The 18873-nt window shown below is 35.6% G+C and overlaps 1 protein-coding gene across 15 annotated transcripts in view; it reads right to left on the bottom strand.

Annotated features, from left to right (window-relative positions):
* CEP295 (centrosomal protein 295) overlaps nt 1-18873 on the bottom strand; it is a 53927-nt gene that overhangs the window by 21864 nt on the left and 13190 nt on the right. For 13 of the 15 annotated variants that reach the window (XR_005983957.1, XR_005983959.1, XR_005983956.1 and 10 more), the window contains 8 exons: nt 18576-18669; nt 16771-16866; nt 10967-11107; nt 8266-8449; nt 7879-8043; nt 5690-5911; nt 1513-1605; nt 1259-1362 (listed from right to left, as the gene is read on the bottom strand). Coding sequence is in view for 9 of the 15 variants with exons in the window: in XM_041730599.1 (XP_041586533.1) it covers nt 1259-1362; nt 1513-1605; nt 5690-5911; nt 7879-8043; nt 8266-8449; nt 10967-11107; nt 16771-16866; nt 18576-18669 (1099 nt within the window). In the remaining 6 variants the exon portion in view is untranslated. The remainder of the gene's footprint in view (nt 1-1258; nt 1363-1512; nt 1606-5689; nt 5912-7878; nt 8044-8265; nt 8450-10966; nt 11108-16770; nt 16867-18575; nt 18670-18873) is intronic. The other 2 variants (XM_041730602.1, XM_041730608.1) reach the window with 2 other exon arrangements.

Here is an 18873-nt window from a genome sequence, read left to right as displayed (position 1 = left end):
ACATTCTGCATCTTCTGTCAGGTGTGAAACTGACGGGAAGACAATGGCACAGGGATGACACATAAACTCTAGTATTACACACACACACACACACACACACACACACACACACACACAGATCCAACCAAGTATTAGAACATGTCAGAAAAGCTCCAAGTTTCGTGAGGACAGGATCGAGTCTGACTGGTTATGTGCTAAATCCAGCACCTAGTACAATCCCTAGAACATACATAACAACACATAAATATTTACTGAGTAAGTAGACCAAAGAATGTATAGAAGTTTTATTAAGAGGAACACTTCTACAAGAGATAATGAAGAACGATCTTGTTTTTAAAATAAAAAAATGTCTCAATCTGGTATTTTACCTATTTCTAATCAAGCAAGAGTGGCTACAGCTGAGTTCTTGTCTGCAACTTCCTTACTTTGCCTTACTCCTAGGAGTCACTGAACTTAGACCATTTACAGCTCTGTATTATCTCTAGAATTACACTGTTAATAGTCACTAGCTGCATGTGACTATTAAAATTCAAATGAATTAAATAAAACTGAAAACTCAGTCACTCAGTTGCACTAGTCATATTTCAAGTATTCAATAGCCCATGCAGCTAGCAGGTACCATACTGGACATAAATATGGAACATTCCGTAACCAGTGAAAGCTCTATTGGATAATACTACTTTAGAATACGGATTAGAAAACAACTTATCTGAGAAGAAATACTGGTCTATAGAATTCTTACTCCCGAGCTGTTTTTTCATAAAAACTAGGACTATAAATCGACTGGCTTAGTAGCAATTAACCTCTTTCAAGGTAATCTGTGTTAAAAAAAAAAAAAAAAAAAGTCTGGTATTAAAGCAGACCATAATTACAGTTAAGGAGGCTGAATCAATAATTTTTCTTCTGAAATACTATTAAAAAAAAATAAAAAGCTTTTGAGGTTATAAAGTCTAGCTGATTTCACCAAATATTTATTGAGCCCTTAGTATGTATAAAGCATTGCACCAGAACCTACGTAAACAGAATTTTCGAAAAGACCGTCTGTCTTTAACAAATGTATTAAATACAAAACAAAATGCAGTAAGGATCAAATGAATAGTGTAAGCAAAGATGAAGTATTCTCTATCAGCTGAATGCGTAAGACAAGACAGAATAAGTAGTACCAAAAGTAGCCAGACAGTAAGACAAATTTCATTGATCAAACAAAATTATAGAACCTAGTAGAAAGAAATCTCTAAAAATAAGAATTTCAGATTACCTGTTTTTGCCTTGCTGCCATTCTAATCCTGACTGCTTCTTCTTGAGGATGAAGTAGAATTGAACTCTGAGCTACAGCTGGGATAGGCTGAACTTCCTTTATTTCTAAGAGAATTCCCAAATCAAAAATTAAATAATTTAGAATTCTGACACTGCCATAATTCTCTTTACTCATTTATCACAAATGTAATTTTATTAGGAAAAAAATGTTAAGGTAAGCAAGCTTAATTTAAAAATGTGATAAAAAAGAAATACCTCGTTCCCTTTCAGAGTCTGTATCCAATGAAAGTGGTTTCTCTTCACTAGTAAGTGGTCCAGAATCAACTGTTAAAGTATCACTTTCAGCAACTGTAATGGATACATTATTATAAACATATTATCACTGTAACCTTAAATCTGAACAAAGCAACAAAAACCTGCATTCAGATTAACAATTCAATTTTGGTCCATCTGTCATATTTAGTTAAGATCCAGTCATGTAGTTAAGATCCAGTCATGTTCCAGATGACCACATACTTATCCATTAAACTTAAGCCTAATTTAAGAAGACAGATGGGAGACTAAAATTGTGAACCAAAAGGAAAAAAATGAAGAATTGATTAAAAAGGTTTACTGATAGTTTCAAACACAAGGGAAAAGCACAGAGGAATAGAATGAACAAGGTACCTAAGTTCAAAAAGAGAAGCTTAAGGACTGGCAATGCATCCCTACCATTTTAGGATATAAGGATTTTTCTTATTTCTGAGATAACTGTTTCAACAGTTTCTTGGATCGTATCAGGGTAGTCAGGAACTCTGCATCAAGCATTCACTCACTCACTCACTTATTCTACTTATGTGGTACACACCGGGGATACACCGGCAAATTTTAAAAAGCCCTAAAAGGATGTTTTACAGGGCAAGTGGGATGACAGAAACATTAAATAATCATCTTAAGAAAAAATTACAAAACAAGAAACTGCTAAGTGCTATATAAAAGAAATAAAGGATTACACAGTAGAGTATCACAGGAGAATCTGAATTAGACTAAGGGCTCAGGTGAGATTTGTTTCAGGAAATGACATTTAGGCAGACATCTGAAAGTCAAGGAGGAATCAGCCAGGTAAAGAATGTGGGGATGCACAGGAATGAGTATGAGGTGTGGCCAGAGAAGGGAGAGAATGAATGAAGCAAGATGAAGCTGGAGAAAGCCTATTCATACAGACTTAAAAAAAAAAAAAGACTTGGTTATGGATTGACAATGAAAGAGCCTTGTTTTACTGAATTCTGAAACCATATTCTCTCCTACTTTGTTGGCCACTCCTTTTATACTGCCTTTGCTGTCTGCTCCTTCTTTAGTCATCTTCTATACTGGAGTCTTTCAAATGGTCTCATAAGCCCTCTCTCACCAAATTCTTCCCCCTAAGAGTTCTTCTATGCTCATGGCTTTAAATATCATATTTACATCTGAGTTCCTAACTTGCCTCTCTTGTTTTAAGCTACTCAATCCAACAAATACTAACTGAGCATCTGTTATGTATAAAGCACTGGTCCAGGCCCTAGGGATACAGCAATGAACAAAGCCTAATTCCTAACTTCAATGGCAGTTATACTGGAATTAGAGGATATACAGTGTCGAGTGTCAAGACAAGAAGCAAATAAGCCAAGAAAGTAAATTTACGGTCCAGGAGATGCTGGTAAGAGCTATGGAAGGAGTGGACGTTAAGAGCAATGGAGAAAAATAAGGGTAAAAGGGATGGGGAGTGAGGGGTATGGGAGAAGGGGAGTGCAGAAACTTGCCATTTTATACAGAGTGAATAGAGAAGGCTTTGCTTAGAAAGCTAAGTCTCAGCAAGTATCTGAAGGAAGTGGGAGTACTGCATAGAAATATGCAAGAGCATTCCAGCCAGAAAGACCAGCAATTTGTAAAATCATGTAAGTCACGTTTACTATGTTTGAGGAATACCCAGGAAGCCAGTGCCTATGGAGAGTGGTTTGGGAGGAAGGTGTGGTTGAAAATGAAGTCAGAGAGGCAACCGGATGGTTCAGTCAGTTAAATGGCTGCCTTGACTCAGGTCATGACCTCAAGGTCCTGAGATCAAGCTCTGCTAGCCCTGCATTGGGACTCCCTGCTCAGTGGGGAGCCTGCTGTTCCCTCTCCCTCGGCTTGTGTCCTCACTTATATATGCTTTCTCTCAAATAAATAAAATCTTAAAAAAAAAAAAAATCAAAATGAAGTTAGGGAAACGGAAGTTGAAAGAAATGGTGGGAGGCAGTGTGTGTGGGCACAGATTATATAAGGCTTTGATGCCCCATAAGCACTTTGGTTTTAACCAAATGAATTGGGTAGTTGTCAGAGGGCTTCCCCCAGAGGAATGACATGAGGTTATTTGTGCTTTAATAGGATGACTCTGGGATTAGACTGCAGCAAGGAGGTGCAAAATCTGAAGATAGGGGCAGCCCTGGTTGGCTCAGCAGTTTAGCGCCACCTTCGGCCCAGGTTGTGATCCTGGGGAGCCAGGATCCAGTCCCATGTCAGGCTCCCTGCATGGAGCCTGCTACTCCCTCTGCCTATGTCTCTCTCTGTGTGTGTGTGTGTGTGTGTGTCTCTCATGAATAAATAAATAAAATCTTAAAAAAAAAAAATCTGAAGACAGACCAGTCAGGAGGTTACTGCAAGGGTCTACACTGGACAAGAAACGTAGCTTAAGCTAGGATGGTAGGTGTTGAGAATTAGTTGGAATGTGGATAGGTTTTAAGGGTGAGGCCAACATGATTTGTGATGATTTGGATGTTGGATATAAAAAAGGGGAACTAAAATGACAAGCTTTTTGACTTGAGCAAGAGAACGTTATTACCACTTGCTGAAATGTGGAAGGATGTGGGAAAAGTAGGGGAGGGGAGGGATATTAAGAGTCCACTTTTGGAAAAGTTTAAGATGTAACTACAAGGGAAGGTGTCAAATAGAAATCTAAATGAGTGGAGTTCAAATAGGTCAAGACTATAAACACCTGAGGTCATCAAAATAAAGATGGTAATGTAAAGTCATGACATGAGCATTTAACTAGGGAGAGTAAAAAGATCTGAGAAACAAGCTCAGGGTACAATGACTAGTGGTTGTAGAGATGACAATAGCAGCAAAGGAAATCATGAAGGAGGAGCCATTAAGTCAGGAAAACTGAGGGTGGTGTCAAGAGGTCAAGTGAAGAAATTAGTTCCAGAAGGTTTCCTGTTGTACTTAGGATAGAGTCCAGAAACTGGACACAGACTGTAAGTCACTTCTTTCAGAAGCCTGGTAGCAAAATACTTCCATACAAGTCCAATCACATTTAAAAAAAAATACAGAGAACAAAACTCTAAAAAGAAAAATCAAAGAGGAATTATGTCATCACAACTCATTTGTTAGTCTGTACCTCCAGATAATGTTCTGCCTTGACCTTTATAACTTCTGGAAATTTGTTTAACAGCTTTTTTGTCTACCCAAAAAGACCTTCTTTAAGAGTAACAAAGAAACCAAATATCTGGTGGTATTGTGAAAGAAACAAATAATACAATGTATTCAAAAGCTGTTAACATGTTCCTATTCTTTGATTCCGTAATTCTTTTAAAAGTTGTTCTTAAGGAAATAAAGATGTAGGTTTACTGCTAAATGGATGCTCACTATAGCACAAAAAATAAACAAAAGCTGGTTAATTTTGGTTCCTCAGTTACATTGGACTTTATATAGCTGACCCTTGGAAAATGTCAGTTAGAAGCCAAACCCCCCACTTACGACTTTTAACTCCCCAGACACTTAACTACTAATAGCCTATGGTGGGATGCCTGGGTGGCTCAGCGGTTGAGCGTCTGTCTTTGGTTCAGGGCGTGATCCAGGGTTCTGGGATCGAGTCCCACATCGGGCTCCCTGTGAGGAGCCTGCTTCTCCCTCTGCCTGTGTCTCTGCCTCTGTTTCTCATGAGTAAATAAATAAAAATCTTTAAAAAACAAAAACAAAAACTAATAGCCTATGGCTGGCTAGGAGCCTTACCAATGACAATGTCAGTTGATTAATACATATTTCGTATCTTATATGTATTACATATGATACTCTTAAAATACCTTACTTTTTAATTTTTTCTGTAATTCTAGGCTATGCAGTTTCTCTGTTTTTTTCAAATTGTCACAAGCTCCAAAAATCTTCTATTTATGCAGAAAATCCTGCCTATAATTGGACCTATGTAGTTCAAACTCATTTTGTTCAAGGGTCAATCATATATACATAATACTGCTATGTTAAAGTGTCTGGAAGAAGGTTAATCAAGGTTTTTAACATTTACTGCCTTTGAAGTAACAGCACTATGAGCTTTAAGCATTTTCTTCCTTTTGACCACCATTCTTTGATTTTTCAGGAATGAACGTATTTTTTAACAACTCAAAAAGGGTCTGTGTGTTATGAGACTCTTGGAGAGAACCACCTTGTTCCTGCACAGAGGATAATGTTCTCTCTTCGCCAAAAGTTGTTCCTGATTCGACTGTTGGTGCTTTACTCTCTGTTTCACTAACAGTTGTAATCACTTCACTTTCATCCTCAGACATGGATTTAATAGTCCAGAGAGATTTTTGGCTTCGGATCTTATTTAGTAATTTTTTAAAAAGAATTTTTGAAGGGACTTGGTGGGTCTTTACTGCCAAGGGAACTAAAAGAAAAGAAAAAAACCTTATTTAGGACTTGTTGTATACTAAGCAAATTATTCTATTATACTTAGTAACCACCACAAACACTAGTTAAGATAAAAGCACTTTATATCTCTCTATTTTTCACTTATAATTTAACAGCACATACAATTATATTTGACCCCCAACTGCAATTTTACAACTAGGAATAATTTTCAATTTAAATTTAAATAAAGGAACCAAAATTCAACTATTTCTCAATAATACACAACACCAATTTCAAGCTTAAAAATTTATCACAGAGAATGTTTATTCTGCTTGCTAATGATGACAGAATGCATATCACATAATTAACTGATGCAAGATTAGCATTCAAATATGTTCTGTTGGTCCTTGGGTGGCTCAGCAGTTTAGTGCCTGCCTTCAGCCCAGGGCGTGATCATGGAGTCCTGGGATCGAGTCCCACATCGGGCTCCCTGCATGGAGCCTGCTTCTCCCTTTGCCTGTGTCTCTGCCTCTCTGTGTCGCTCATGAATAAATAAATAAAATCTTAAACAAACAAACAAAATATGTTCTGTAAGGTTTTATACTCTATCCTAGAGAGGGGTCCCAAATATGGCTCTGCACTTCTTAGTAGGCTACAGAGGAAAACATTACTAGTTACAACTTTAAAGCCAGTCAGGTACTCCCAAATTATTCTATCTGGAAAAAATTTCTCCCACCTATCTTCATAAAGAGATACCTTCAGTTAAAAAAAAAATCTTTTAAGTTATTTCCCAACACCAAAATTCAGCATAGTACAAACAACTCTCTAAGAGGACAAAAACTGTGTTGAAAATACATAGTTCTCTGGTTTAATCAAGGAATAAAATTTAAGAAATCCACTTAAGTCAAAAACTGGTAAATTCTAGTTTTGCCTGACATACTTCTTAAAAAATACTTTCTAATTTTAACTTCAAACAATAAAATACACAAAATCTAAGTGTACAGCTTGAAAAATTTTACATATACCTATATAACACCATCCAGATCATTATGTAGAACATTACCAGCACCTACTAGGTTCCCTCAGGCCCCTTCCTACTCAATACACCCCTAAAGATAACCACTGTTCTAATCTCAAAACCAGTTTAGTTTTGTCTATTTACTTTTTTTTAAACTTCATATAAATATGGGATTATACTTAGGTATTCTTTTCTGCCTGGCTTCTTTCAATCATCATTAGTCTGTGACTCACTCATATTTAAGAAATTTGTTGCCAATATTTTAAAAAAAGGATCTTTAAAAATCAATGGGATTCTTAGATTCTTTTGAAAAATCAAGAGAGCTGGCAAGATCAAGCGAACAATTCCAAATGGGATCAGCAGGAGCCAAAAAGTAACTGTTCCTTTGGATAAGGCAAGAATTGCAATTCTGACAAACTAGAGATTTGAATAATATTCCCAATTAAAAAACTAAAAAAGGTGGGTGAAACAGTAAAAGTATCTTTGGTGATTTGATTAAAGTCTAAAGATAATGCTGAGCCTTCACAGGAATTCAGAATTGAGCATCTAACTCAGCCTAAAAACCTTCAATTATATGTTCATGTGAACAAAATGACTTTTCTGGAACAACTGGGTGGCTTAGCGGTTAAGCGCCTGCCTTCAGCTCAGGGCGTGATCCTGGAGGCCCGGGATCGAGGCCCACATCGAGCTCTCTGCATGGAGCCTGCTTCTCCCTCTGCCTGTGTCTCTGGCCTCTCTGCCTCTCATGAATAAATAAAATCTTAACAAAAAAACCAACCAAAATCAAAAGAACCAAATGACTTTCCTCCTATGTATATGAAAAGGATTTTAATGATGGAAATCTAAAAACATGGCTTTTTTTCTTCCGTCACTCCCCCTAGTATTAGTCATTTGTTTGGATTAAATTAGATCAGATTTTCCTATTGGCAAATCACTAGCATTTTTCTATGAAATATGGTAATATTCAGCTCAGGAGGAGTTTTTACCGTCTGCTTCACTAGAACATATTGTTTCGGCTTCTGTCACCGGAATGCTTTCAGTTTCCCCTAACTTTTCTTGTTCCATTGAAAGGTCCAGTTCTTCATCTTGGATCTGATCAGTCACAGTGGGCAAAGGTTCTGGTTCAAGACGCAAAATCAGGTTTCCTTTCACTTTTCAATAAAGAAACAGAGAGATAGGTTTCCATTCTGAAATGACTAAAAAGAACTTCAGCAAAGTATTTTAAAGGCCATTACAATTTCTAAGTCTAAAATATTAGGACCACTTTCAACCTGGGAACTTATCCCAACATAAAAACGGCTTCATCAATACAAATGTATTTTCCCACAAAAACACTTAAAAGCATTGTTGAAAGTTTATTAAAAGTGTCTTACTCCTGTCTGCATTGTACATGTCTTCAAAGGCAAATTCCAGCTCTCTCTGCCAATCTTCTTTCATCTCACTGCGTTTATACGGAAGTTCAACTAGTTGTGGTGGCATCTGTGCTACATTCTGCCTCCGATGAGCTAGGTCCTCTTGTTGTAGCCGTTGGAGTTCTTTCATTAGTTTCTCCCGAGTCTTCAAGAAGAGAGGGACTTAGTCAACAACAGTTCAGTCACAGACTGCAGACAGTAACATTTACAGTAAGGGAGAAGTGGGGAAATCATGAGAAACAAGGACTAGAGTTCCCTCCCAGCCCCTCCCCCGTATTCTGCCATAAAGACATTAATTATATGTTCAAAAAAAAAAAAAATGAATTGAAAGCCAGATGCCATGTGAGATGCTAAGAACACGGTCTCACTCCAAGCCTAGAGATCAACAAACAGGTAATTAGTAAAATACTAATTACAAAAGTATTAGTATTACAAAAGGATAGTACTGTTTAAACCACAAAGCTTCAAAATTGTCTGCTGCTTACAAATCTCCCTTCTCAGGATGGTTGTGAAGTGACAGTCTGTATAAGCTGCTGGGGCTCCTGCAATGTTCTCTGTTCCAGTTCTCTCTGCAGCCACCAGTATGTAACAGTCCCAGGTAAGCACCAAGACCCAGAGTGACTGTGGCTTAACAGATATTTCTTGTTACTTCACACTCTTATGAATTCCCCATGATGAAAAGGGATCTGTATGTACCTCTTTAAGCTTAAAAAGTCTGGTTAATATGGAAGTTTAATAAGTACAGTGTTTTAGTGAGGTTATCTAATTAAATTCTGGTGGTGCAGGATAGTGAAGGAAGATAAGAGAATACCTCTCCTCTCCTGAATTGAGGATGAGATAGACGGGGGTGAAGAGGATGGAGTTCAAGTAAGAAACAATAACTGGAGCAAGAGGCATGGAGATGAAGGCATGGGGCATTGAGAAGAGTACACTGCTCTAGGATATGGGTAGAAAGGGTGCGGAGGATGATCAAAAAGAAAAGATATTACTGGAGAAGCAGGTAGAGGCCAAATACTAGTTACAACAGACACCAGCAGGAAATAAGATCCCAAGGCACAATGGGGTCTGCAGCAAAAAGGCTCCACAGGGAAAAGGAAATCCCCTACCAGTGGTGAGACTGCAGGTTTTGATTACCATTCTCATGTAAGAGACACTAAGTCTACAAAAAGGGCAGAAAGCCTGTGTAATAGTGTTTGCCAAGTGATAATACACACAACATTACTCAGTCTGTTAAGTTTTACAAAGTCATTTCTTTTATAATAAGATTCAAATGATTTCACTGAATTTACTTCAAAGTTATTTGAATAAATATACTATTTCTGGCTCACTGAAAGTATGACATATTATTCTACTTAAATTATTTTATAATAACAACTACTATCACCATTGACATTTGCTGTTAGTTTATGTAATTCCAAGCACAATTCTAAGGGCTTTACTAAATTCATTTGTCCTCAAAAACAGACTATAAAACAGAATTCAGAGATGTTAGGTAAATTGCCTGAGATCAATCAGTTAAGCAGTGAGGAAGGGAGAAAATACCAGGCAGCCTGTGGAGTCTACCTTCTTAACCACTACACACTACTGATTTATGAAAGAATGTGTTCAATTTATGATTGCTTTGCACATTTTTTTCCTATCAATTTAAGTCTTAGGTAAGAATTACTGGTAATAATTCAGACAATCAGCTATTTTAGTCATAATTTATTCCCAGTTTATAAAATCTAAAACTTTAAGGGAGGTCATGTATAAATTAGTTAAAACTATACCAAGGAACTTTAAGGCTTTTAAATTCCCACAGAAATACTTAAAAGCTCACTCTTCACATGAGTGTTTGAAACATTCACATGTATTAGTAAAATACAGAAGAAATAAAAAAAAAAAATACAGAAGAAATAAAAAAAAAAAATACAGAAGAAATCATTTGACTTCAAAAATGAATCATTTTTATGTTATCTTTCAGGATAAACATGAGAGAAATGAAGCTAAAAGTATAAAGCCAGTTTTCATCATACATATTGTATAGCTCTGGGACAGTTTTTCAAAGCTTCCTGAGAGCTAGGATCATGACTCTACCTTTGAATCAAGACTCTGCAAAGCCAACAAATGCTCTGCTTAGTAAATATTTAATAAACAGAATCCTAAAATTTGCAGAGCACAAATGCAATTCATTTTTTTTTAAAGATTTTATTTATTTATTCATAGAAACAGATAGAGAATGAGAGGCAGAGACACAGGCATAAGGAGAAGCAGGCTCCATGCAGAGAGCCTAACGTGGGACTTGATCCAGGGTCTCCAGGATCACACCCTGGGCTGCAGGCGGCGCTAAACCGCTGCGCCATCGGGGCTGCCCAGAAATGCAATTCATTAAAAGAGAAAAGTAATTTCTTTTCAGGTCATTTCTGGCTGATTAAGATATCTAACTTTTAACAAATTCATCACTATAAAAACTTTTAGAACAGTAACAGACAGTGTGAGAACTGATTCACTCAGTCTGAATTTGAAACTGGAAGTAAAAGTTAGGAAACTTGAAATGGCATAAGTCAAAGATTGTTATTTTCACATTCTTTGTAACCTCTGTACTTTGAAACTAGTTACTCATCAGTAAGTTGTGAAGTCTATCACTCCATCTACCAATAGTGGTCCCAGCCAGAATTCTTACTTGAGCCAAATGTATCTTCTTCATTGCTTGGAAACCCCGTGTGTGTGCCTTTTCATGCTGTTCCATTCTCTCCTGCGCCACTTGTTTTTGCCATTCTTCTCTTCTTTTAGCTTCTTCTTCAGCAGCCAAATGAGGATCTGGCTAGCAGTCAATTAATAACACTTTAGACAGTTTTAGAAATTGTGAAACAATGTGGTTAACTAAGAAACGACTTTAAAATCATGCTTTCCTACTTCTATAAAATTAAATAAGAAGAGTTGTATTTGTAAATGCCCACAATTACCAAATGCAGATATTATGAAAAATATCAAACTGTTAGTGGAAGTTTGAGAAGTTGGTTCATTTTATACCAGATTATTCATACCCAGTCACATTTCTCCATCGTTTTAAGAAACCTCAGTAAAACAACAGTGCTGTAAGCACAAAGCTCATAGTTTAAGAAACCACAGACATCAAAGGTCATTCAGGGAAGCAGTGAGATTTGTCTTTGGTTTTCAGTCAACATCTGCTGCTTTTTGACTTCAAATTCAGGAAGGCCAAATCACCAACTACTTTAATATAATTTATGACTTCTAAAACTTGTGCATAATCAACAATTATGTGGCGGTCAGCTGTCATTTCACCAAGCTAATAATAGCAAGTAAGCGGGAGAAGGGCACATAACCTAGATTTCCTATTATACCTGAATGTTCACTTTCAAATGTGAGTAAGCATTCCAAATGTAACTTTAAGTAAACCTCTTCTTATGTACTTTATATGCTGAAATTCTTAGGTGAAATAATGATGACTATGAAAGCTATCATAGTTGACCCTGAATATGGGTTTAAACTGTGAATCCACTTATACATTTTTTTTTCTCCAATAAATATATTGGGAAATATCTGGAGATTTGCAACAATCTGAAAAAACTCACAGATGAATCATGTAGCCTGGAAATATTGAAAAAAATTGGGGTGCCTGGGTGACTCAGTTGGTTAAGTATTTGACTTCAGCTCAGGTCATGATTCCAAGGTCCTGTGATTGAGCCCCACATCAGGCTCCCTGCTCAGTGGAGATCCTGCTTCTTCCCCTGCCCCTCCCCCTGCTTGTGCTCTCTCTCTCAAATGAATAAATGAAGTCTTTAAAACTATATTGAAAAAAATTAAGAAAAGTTGGATATGTCACGAATGCATAAAATATATGTAAGTTATTAACGTATTTTATCATTTATTGCCATAAACACATAGAAATTATAAAGTTAAAATTGATCAAAACTTACACAAGCACAAAGATTCAAAGTCATAACTCCATAAAATTTACTATAGTACCTACTGTATTACTGTTAAAATCTTTTAGCCATGTCTTGTTGCTATTGCAGTGAGCACAAGTATTTCATCAGCCTAGTGTCACAATTCATCTCTCCATAAATTGCGTATAGTGGTAAAAACGGTGTCTTGTGGTTCTTGTGTATTTTTCATTGTGTTAGTGCAATACTCTGAATGACATCATGGGACCCATACAAAGTACCACTAGCAATGCTGGAAGTGCTTCCAAGAAGTAGAAATAAGTCATTACATTACAAGAAAAAGTTGCATTGCTTGTTATATACTATGGATTGTGGTTTGCAACTGTGATTGCCTGCCATTTCAAGATACATGAATCCAGTGTTAAGGAAATTGTAAAAAAAAAAAAAAAAAGACATTTATAGCTGTAGCTACAACAAAAGGAATGAAAACTTTGCACTTTTTACAAAGTAAGTTTTTATCTCATACTGAAAACCCAGCTTTTCTGTCGGTGCACAATTGCTACAAGACAGACACGTATAAACTCTAATATGATTCAAGAAAAAGGAAGCCTTAAAGCAAAAGGAAGGTGAAAGATTTAAAGCTGGAAATTTTTAAAAAAGTATAAGATGGTTTGACAATTTTAAGAGATTTAGCTTAAAAAACATCAAGATAACAGGAGCTACAGCTTCTGCTGACCAAATAGCAGCAGTTTCTGAGGTGTAATTAAGAAAATCAATGAAAGGAAAGGATAGATAGCAGCCTGAATAGGTTTCTACTGCAGAGGAAAATACTCTATAGGGTCGGGGTGCGGGTAGCCACAAAAGGCATTTATTAGTAAGGAAAAGAGACGAGCACCAGGGGTTTAAGGCAGAGGGATAGGTTAACTCTGTTTTGTGCACACGCACACAGATTTATGATCAAGACTGACCTTATCTATAAAGCTGTAACCCTCGAGCCCTCAGAAGGGAAACGATAAACCTCAGCTGCCAGTCCTTTGGTTGTACAAGAAGGCCTGGACAACTAGAACCCTTTTTCTAGATTGGTTCTATAGGTGCTTTGTCCCTCATGTCACGTAGTACCTTATGGCCCTTGATCTGGAGGCTAAATTAGAGACGTTGTGTTTGGGAGCAAGTAGACCACTTCAACACCTTCAATATTATATCCCTTTTGAGCCAATATTTATGCAAATCTACGTAACACCAGGCAGAACAACAAAAGCTAGATTAAATCAATACTATGGTCTCCAAAATATTTATAAATGAAATAACTCTTAGGAACAATATTTCATTTCATTTATGCCATGAAATTTTTAAGAAAAAAATTGTTTAGAAATTCATCACATCATTTTAGGGTGAAGTAATAGCAGAATGTCAACTCTGCTTAACCAAAATTTTAAAGAAGAGAAAAACTTCAAAATATAATTCACAATAAACATATTCATTTCAAACATAATGATGTATATTAAGGATATGAAGAAGATAAAGGGTTAGAATGACTGCCCAAACTTGAAAACAAGATTTTACAAGAATTTTTTAGGAAGACAACCCTTCATAGATTTGTGTTTAATGACACTGAAAATTCAGATAAAAATCTAGTTGAAATAAATGTTATATTTTTAGTAGTTGAACTCAAAAGGTATATGAAATTTGCAAAAACTGTGAATCAATCCCAAGCAAAAATTCTTTTTAGAAAACATGTTTCTAAAAAACTTTTCCATGAATTATACTCTGCAGTTCATAAAACAGTAAGTGATATTATTAAATATGCTATTTCTGCATCCTGTACATCAGACATTTGGACAGAAATCTTTTTACGTATGACAGCAGAGTAAACTGATGAACTGTTTCTGCTTTACTTGTCTAAAGTTTCTGCTTTACTTGTCTACTTCAGTGGGTCTCAGAGCAAACAATACAGTGCATCTGATTGGAAAAATATATCTAGGATAAAAAATCCATTTTTAAAAGATTTTTATTTTTTATTTATTCATGATAGAGAGAGAGAGGCAGAGACACAGGCAGAGAGAGAAGCAGGCTCCATGCTGGGAGCCCGATGTGGGACTCGATCCTGGGACTCCAGGATCACGCCTTGGGCCAAAGGCAGGTACCAAACTGCTGAGCCACCCAGGGATCCCCCAAAAATCCATTTTTAACAAGTTCTATGCAACTGTCATTGACAAAGGAACAAACACAAAGAAGGCCATGAGTAATCTAGAAATTGCAAGCATAGTCTATTAGTTGTGTTTAGAAAGTAAACATAACTAAACATAATTCAGAGAATAAGTGGCTCTAAGTGGGGATATAGCAGGCTGACTGATTATCCTTCAGCCAAAGACAAATTTTATGAGATTTTAGAACTACTTTATCAAGATATTCAAGCAAAACACGACAGTACTTGTACACATTAAAAAGGCTGACCGAAACGTGAAGACAGTTCATTTGCAGAAAGCTGCTAAAGAAATCACCAACCATGTATGCAAGTGTGCAAGTATTTTTTATATAATACCTGCTGTAAAGATCCTATCGTTCTACACAGAAAAGAAGCTAAATTATTGTGCACGTGATATAAGCCTAGATGCAGATTAAAATTCAGAGGTAATTTTGTTATCTGGAAAACCAAACACATTGCTCCACTGTCACATTTTTTTTTTTTTCCACTGTCACATTTTAAACCTGAGGCTTAAAAGGGGCAGATTTTTCTTAAGTAATGGTATAAAGAAAATACCAAAATGCTTTAGTTTGTGGGACTGTTTTTATAAAACTGCATTCTGACAACTGATCTAATCTTCAATTCAGAGACAGAAGAGGAGAGAGGTCTTTCAATTACTATCAAAGAGAAAAGTTTAATATCTTACTATAGGACCATGAGTGAGAGACTATACTATGGCTAGGTAAAAACAAGTTTTTGTTCACCAATGTTACTTGAGAGAGAACATCTATTTGGTAGTGCAAACTGTAGTGTAGTAACCACAAAAGCAAGTTAGCCACAGACTGAAGTTATTATTTCTATGTTATAATAATAAATTGTAATAATAATTTACAATTTTAAACAAATCAAACTGTATTCTTATTTCTTAGAAGTTAATTCTACGGTTAAGAATACTCATCTTAGGTCTTGACTGAAGAGTGATTTTAACAACTGCCATTAAGCAGTTAACAAAAATGTGTATTTGCTGCATTCTAAACTCCACAGGAAAACTATATTGTTTTTCTAGTAGTCAAATGTACCCAATATGAAAAGAAATTAAAATCCAATTACAAAGAAATAGCAACTTCAATAACAAAGATCATTTATCACTCTTGAGACTGGCAGTAATTTCTAAACCATAATAATCCATACAAGGGAATGGATAAGGGTATGATAAGATGGCCATTCTCATATGTTGCTGATACTTTTTATTTTTTTGGAGAATTTTTATTTTATTTTTTTATAAATTTATTTTTCATTGGTGTTCAATCTGCCAACATATAGAATAACACCCAGTGCTCATCCCGTCAAGTGCCCCCCTCAGTGCCTGTCACCCAGTCACCTCCACCCCCCGCCCACCTCCCCTTCCACCACCCCTAGTTTGTTCCCCAGAGTTAGGAGTCTCTCATGTTCTGTCTCCCTTTCTGAGATTTCCTACTAATTTTTTCTTCTTTCCCCTTTATTCCCTTTCACTATTTTTTATATTCCCCAAATGAATGAGACCATATAATGTTTGTCCTTCTCCGATTGACTTATTTCACTCAGCATAATACCCTCCAGTTCCATCCACGTTGAAGCAAATGGTGGGTATTTGTCATTTCTAATGGCTGAGTAATATTCCATTGTATACATAAACCACATCTTCTTTATCCATTCATCTTTCGATGGACACCAAGGTTCCTTCCACAGTTTCCAATACTTTTTTTTTTTAATTTTTTTTTAGTTTTTTAATTTATTTATGATAGTCACAGAGAGAGAGAGAGAGAGAGAGAGAGAGGCACAGACATAGGCAGAGGGAGAAGCAGGCTCCATGCACCGGGAGCCCGACGTGGGATTCGATCCCGGGTCTCCAGGATCGTGCCCTGGGCCAAAGGCAGGCGCCAAACTGCTGTGCCACCCAAGGATCCCTCCAATACTTTTTAAAGGCAATTTAACAATCCATATCAAGTATCTGTATCGAATGTTACATAGTCTGGAACCAGTACTTTCTCTTCTAGAAGTCCACTCTAAACATACCTCAGAGTTGCAGACAAAAATGCACAAGATTATCATGTTTGCATTATTTACAGAAGAAAAAAGAAATGAACAAGATAACAATGGTTAAATCTATGATGAAATATTAAGTGCCTATAAAAATTATGCTTTGAAAATTATGCATATATTTTTACATATAAAGAGTATAGTGAATTCATTAATGGATTAATCACATTACTTTTTGGTGATGGAACTTTAGTTGTTTTTCCTATAGTTTATGTGTATAGCTCCAAATTTTTCACAAAGAACACGTATAGATATAACTGACCTCAATGAACAGAGAACTAAAGTGAGGATTGTGGACAACAGTAAGTCAATCACCTGCTTTGTGTCCATCTCTCTATTCACAAAAGTGCAAAGATGATGATAGGTGGAACTACCAGTTTTCACATTAGATGTTGTCTTTAGATCAATGTTCTGAAAAAGGAATATAGACAATGGATTATTAGGTTAACAGTATTTTCAATTAAAGCTTGACCCAATAAAAAAAGGAATTTTGTTTAATCAATTATCCTTATTCATTTTTCTCTACAGCATCACATGTTATATTTCCATTACTCTGGAATACAGGTTTAAAAGCTAGAGTAAAAAAAAAGTAAAAAAAAAAAAAAAAGTAAAAAAAAAAATAAATAAAAAAATTAAAAAAAAAAAAAAAAAAAAAAGCTAGAGTATACAAGAATACTAACTCCGTGATGCTGTACAGTTTATTACATCGTTCTATACTGAGAGAGAGTAAGACAAAAACAAGCAGACACAATGGGTGAAGCCCGACGGGATTCTGGTTTAAAAAAGAAAGAAGTTGTAAAATAAAACAGTTTAGGGACAACTGGGGAATCTTGATTATGGACTGTATATAAAGAAACCAATGTTAATTTCCTTAGTGTGGTACTGTGGTTGCATAAGAGAAAATCCTTATAAGGAGCATAATGAAGCACTCAGGATGAAATGTCATCTCTACAATTTACATTCAAATATATACAGTCATATAACTATTTGAAATCTATACACATGTAGAGATGTAAGCAGCTCATTGTACTTTCCTTTTAACTTCTCTGTATTTTAAAATTCTTCACAATAAAAAACCTACAACTACACATTTGCACATAATTCATATTTGCCAAATCACTTACACAGATAATACTCTGCTTTATGTAAATATTTGACTTGACTTGTTAGGAACATTAGGAATTACAATAAAGGTCACCAAAAAGCATCATGGATAAACTACTGCTTGCTTTTTAACACCATAGTGAGGGATTGACTGAAATCCGACTCTCCCATTTGAATCTTGTTGGATCAAATGTGGCGTGGCAGATGGCTCCACATAAAAGTGGGAAGGCTGATAAAATCAAAGGCAATATCTGGTACTTATGTTGATCTTACATACATAAAATATACTTGTATATATAATGAAATTAGATATCCCCTGTTTATGGGTTTTTTTTCCACTTCTACTTTTTAGATTAAAACAATTATGTAATTGTGATAATCACCCAAACAGCCATTTCAATAACTACAACAAGCTACTGTAAAACAAAAGAACACCTTTTAAAAATAATTTCCACTTTACTTAATGTTTTTTCAAAAATAAGCCCCAGGTCACAAAGCACACAAATTACTCACATAGAGAAATAGATTTCTCATCCACTTTATGTATAACCTTGTATAAATTTATCTGAACCTAACTTCTTTACCTACAAAATAGTAACAATTTACAACACTCAAATCTTGAAAGTGGAAAAAGTTGATAGGGCAAATAAACTAGATTTTTTCCCCCCAAGAGATAAAGATAAAAAAGGCCATTTCTAATTTTTTAAAAATAAAAAACATAGTTTTTGAACCTAAAAAACACTAAGACAATTGGTGAAAACTGAATATAGACTATTAGACATCAGGAATATTAGTGCTGGGCTTTAAAGAAAAAGTACTTATACATCAGAAATACATATTAAAGAATGGGCAAAATAATATCTAGCATTATTTTTTAAATATTCGACATATTCATGTGTTACCTATAAACTTAAAAATTAAGTTTAAACAAATGATATTTTGACCTGCACTCTGAATTCTAATAGTAAAGAGGAATTATTACAATCTAGTTCTTCTCAACACTCAAAGCAATTCACCTCAAAAAGACTTGGAGGTGGTGGTGGCAGACTTGTAATTTTGGCAGATCTCTTTTTTTCCACAATCAGTGCTTCCTTTCGAGCTGCTATATGCCTTGAAAAACAAGAGATGTCCTAAATTAGTCCCTCAAGTAATATTATAGCACAACCCTCAGGGTCTGAAATACAGAAGCCACAGGATCTAAGAAATGATCCAGTTTGATCCCACAAGCTCAAAATGCTGTTTAATAACAGTCTACATACACTGAACACAAAAGAAAATGTTTACCAAGTAAAAGAAGTATATCTTTAAAGACAT

This window comes from Vulpes lagopus, chromosome 15 (genome assembly GCF_018345385.1).
Source record: "Vulpes lagopus strain Blue_001 chromosome 15, ASM1834538v1, whole genome shotgun sequence".
In the NCBI taxonomy this organism is placed as follows: domain Eukaryota; kingdom Metazoa; phylum Chordata; class Mammalia; order Carnivora; family Canidae; genus Vulpes; species Vulpes lagopus.
This window is presented reverse-complemented; position numbering and strand designations above follow the sequence as displayed.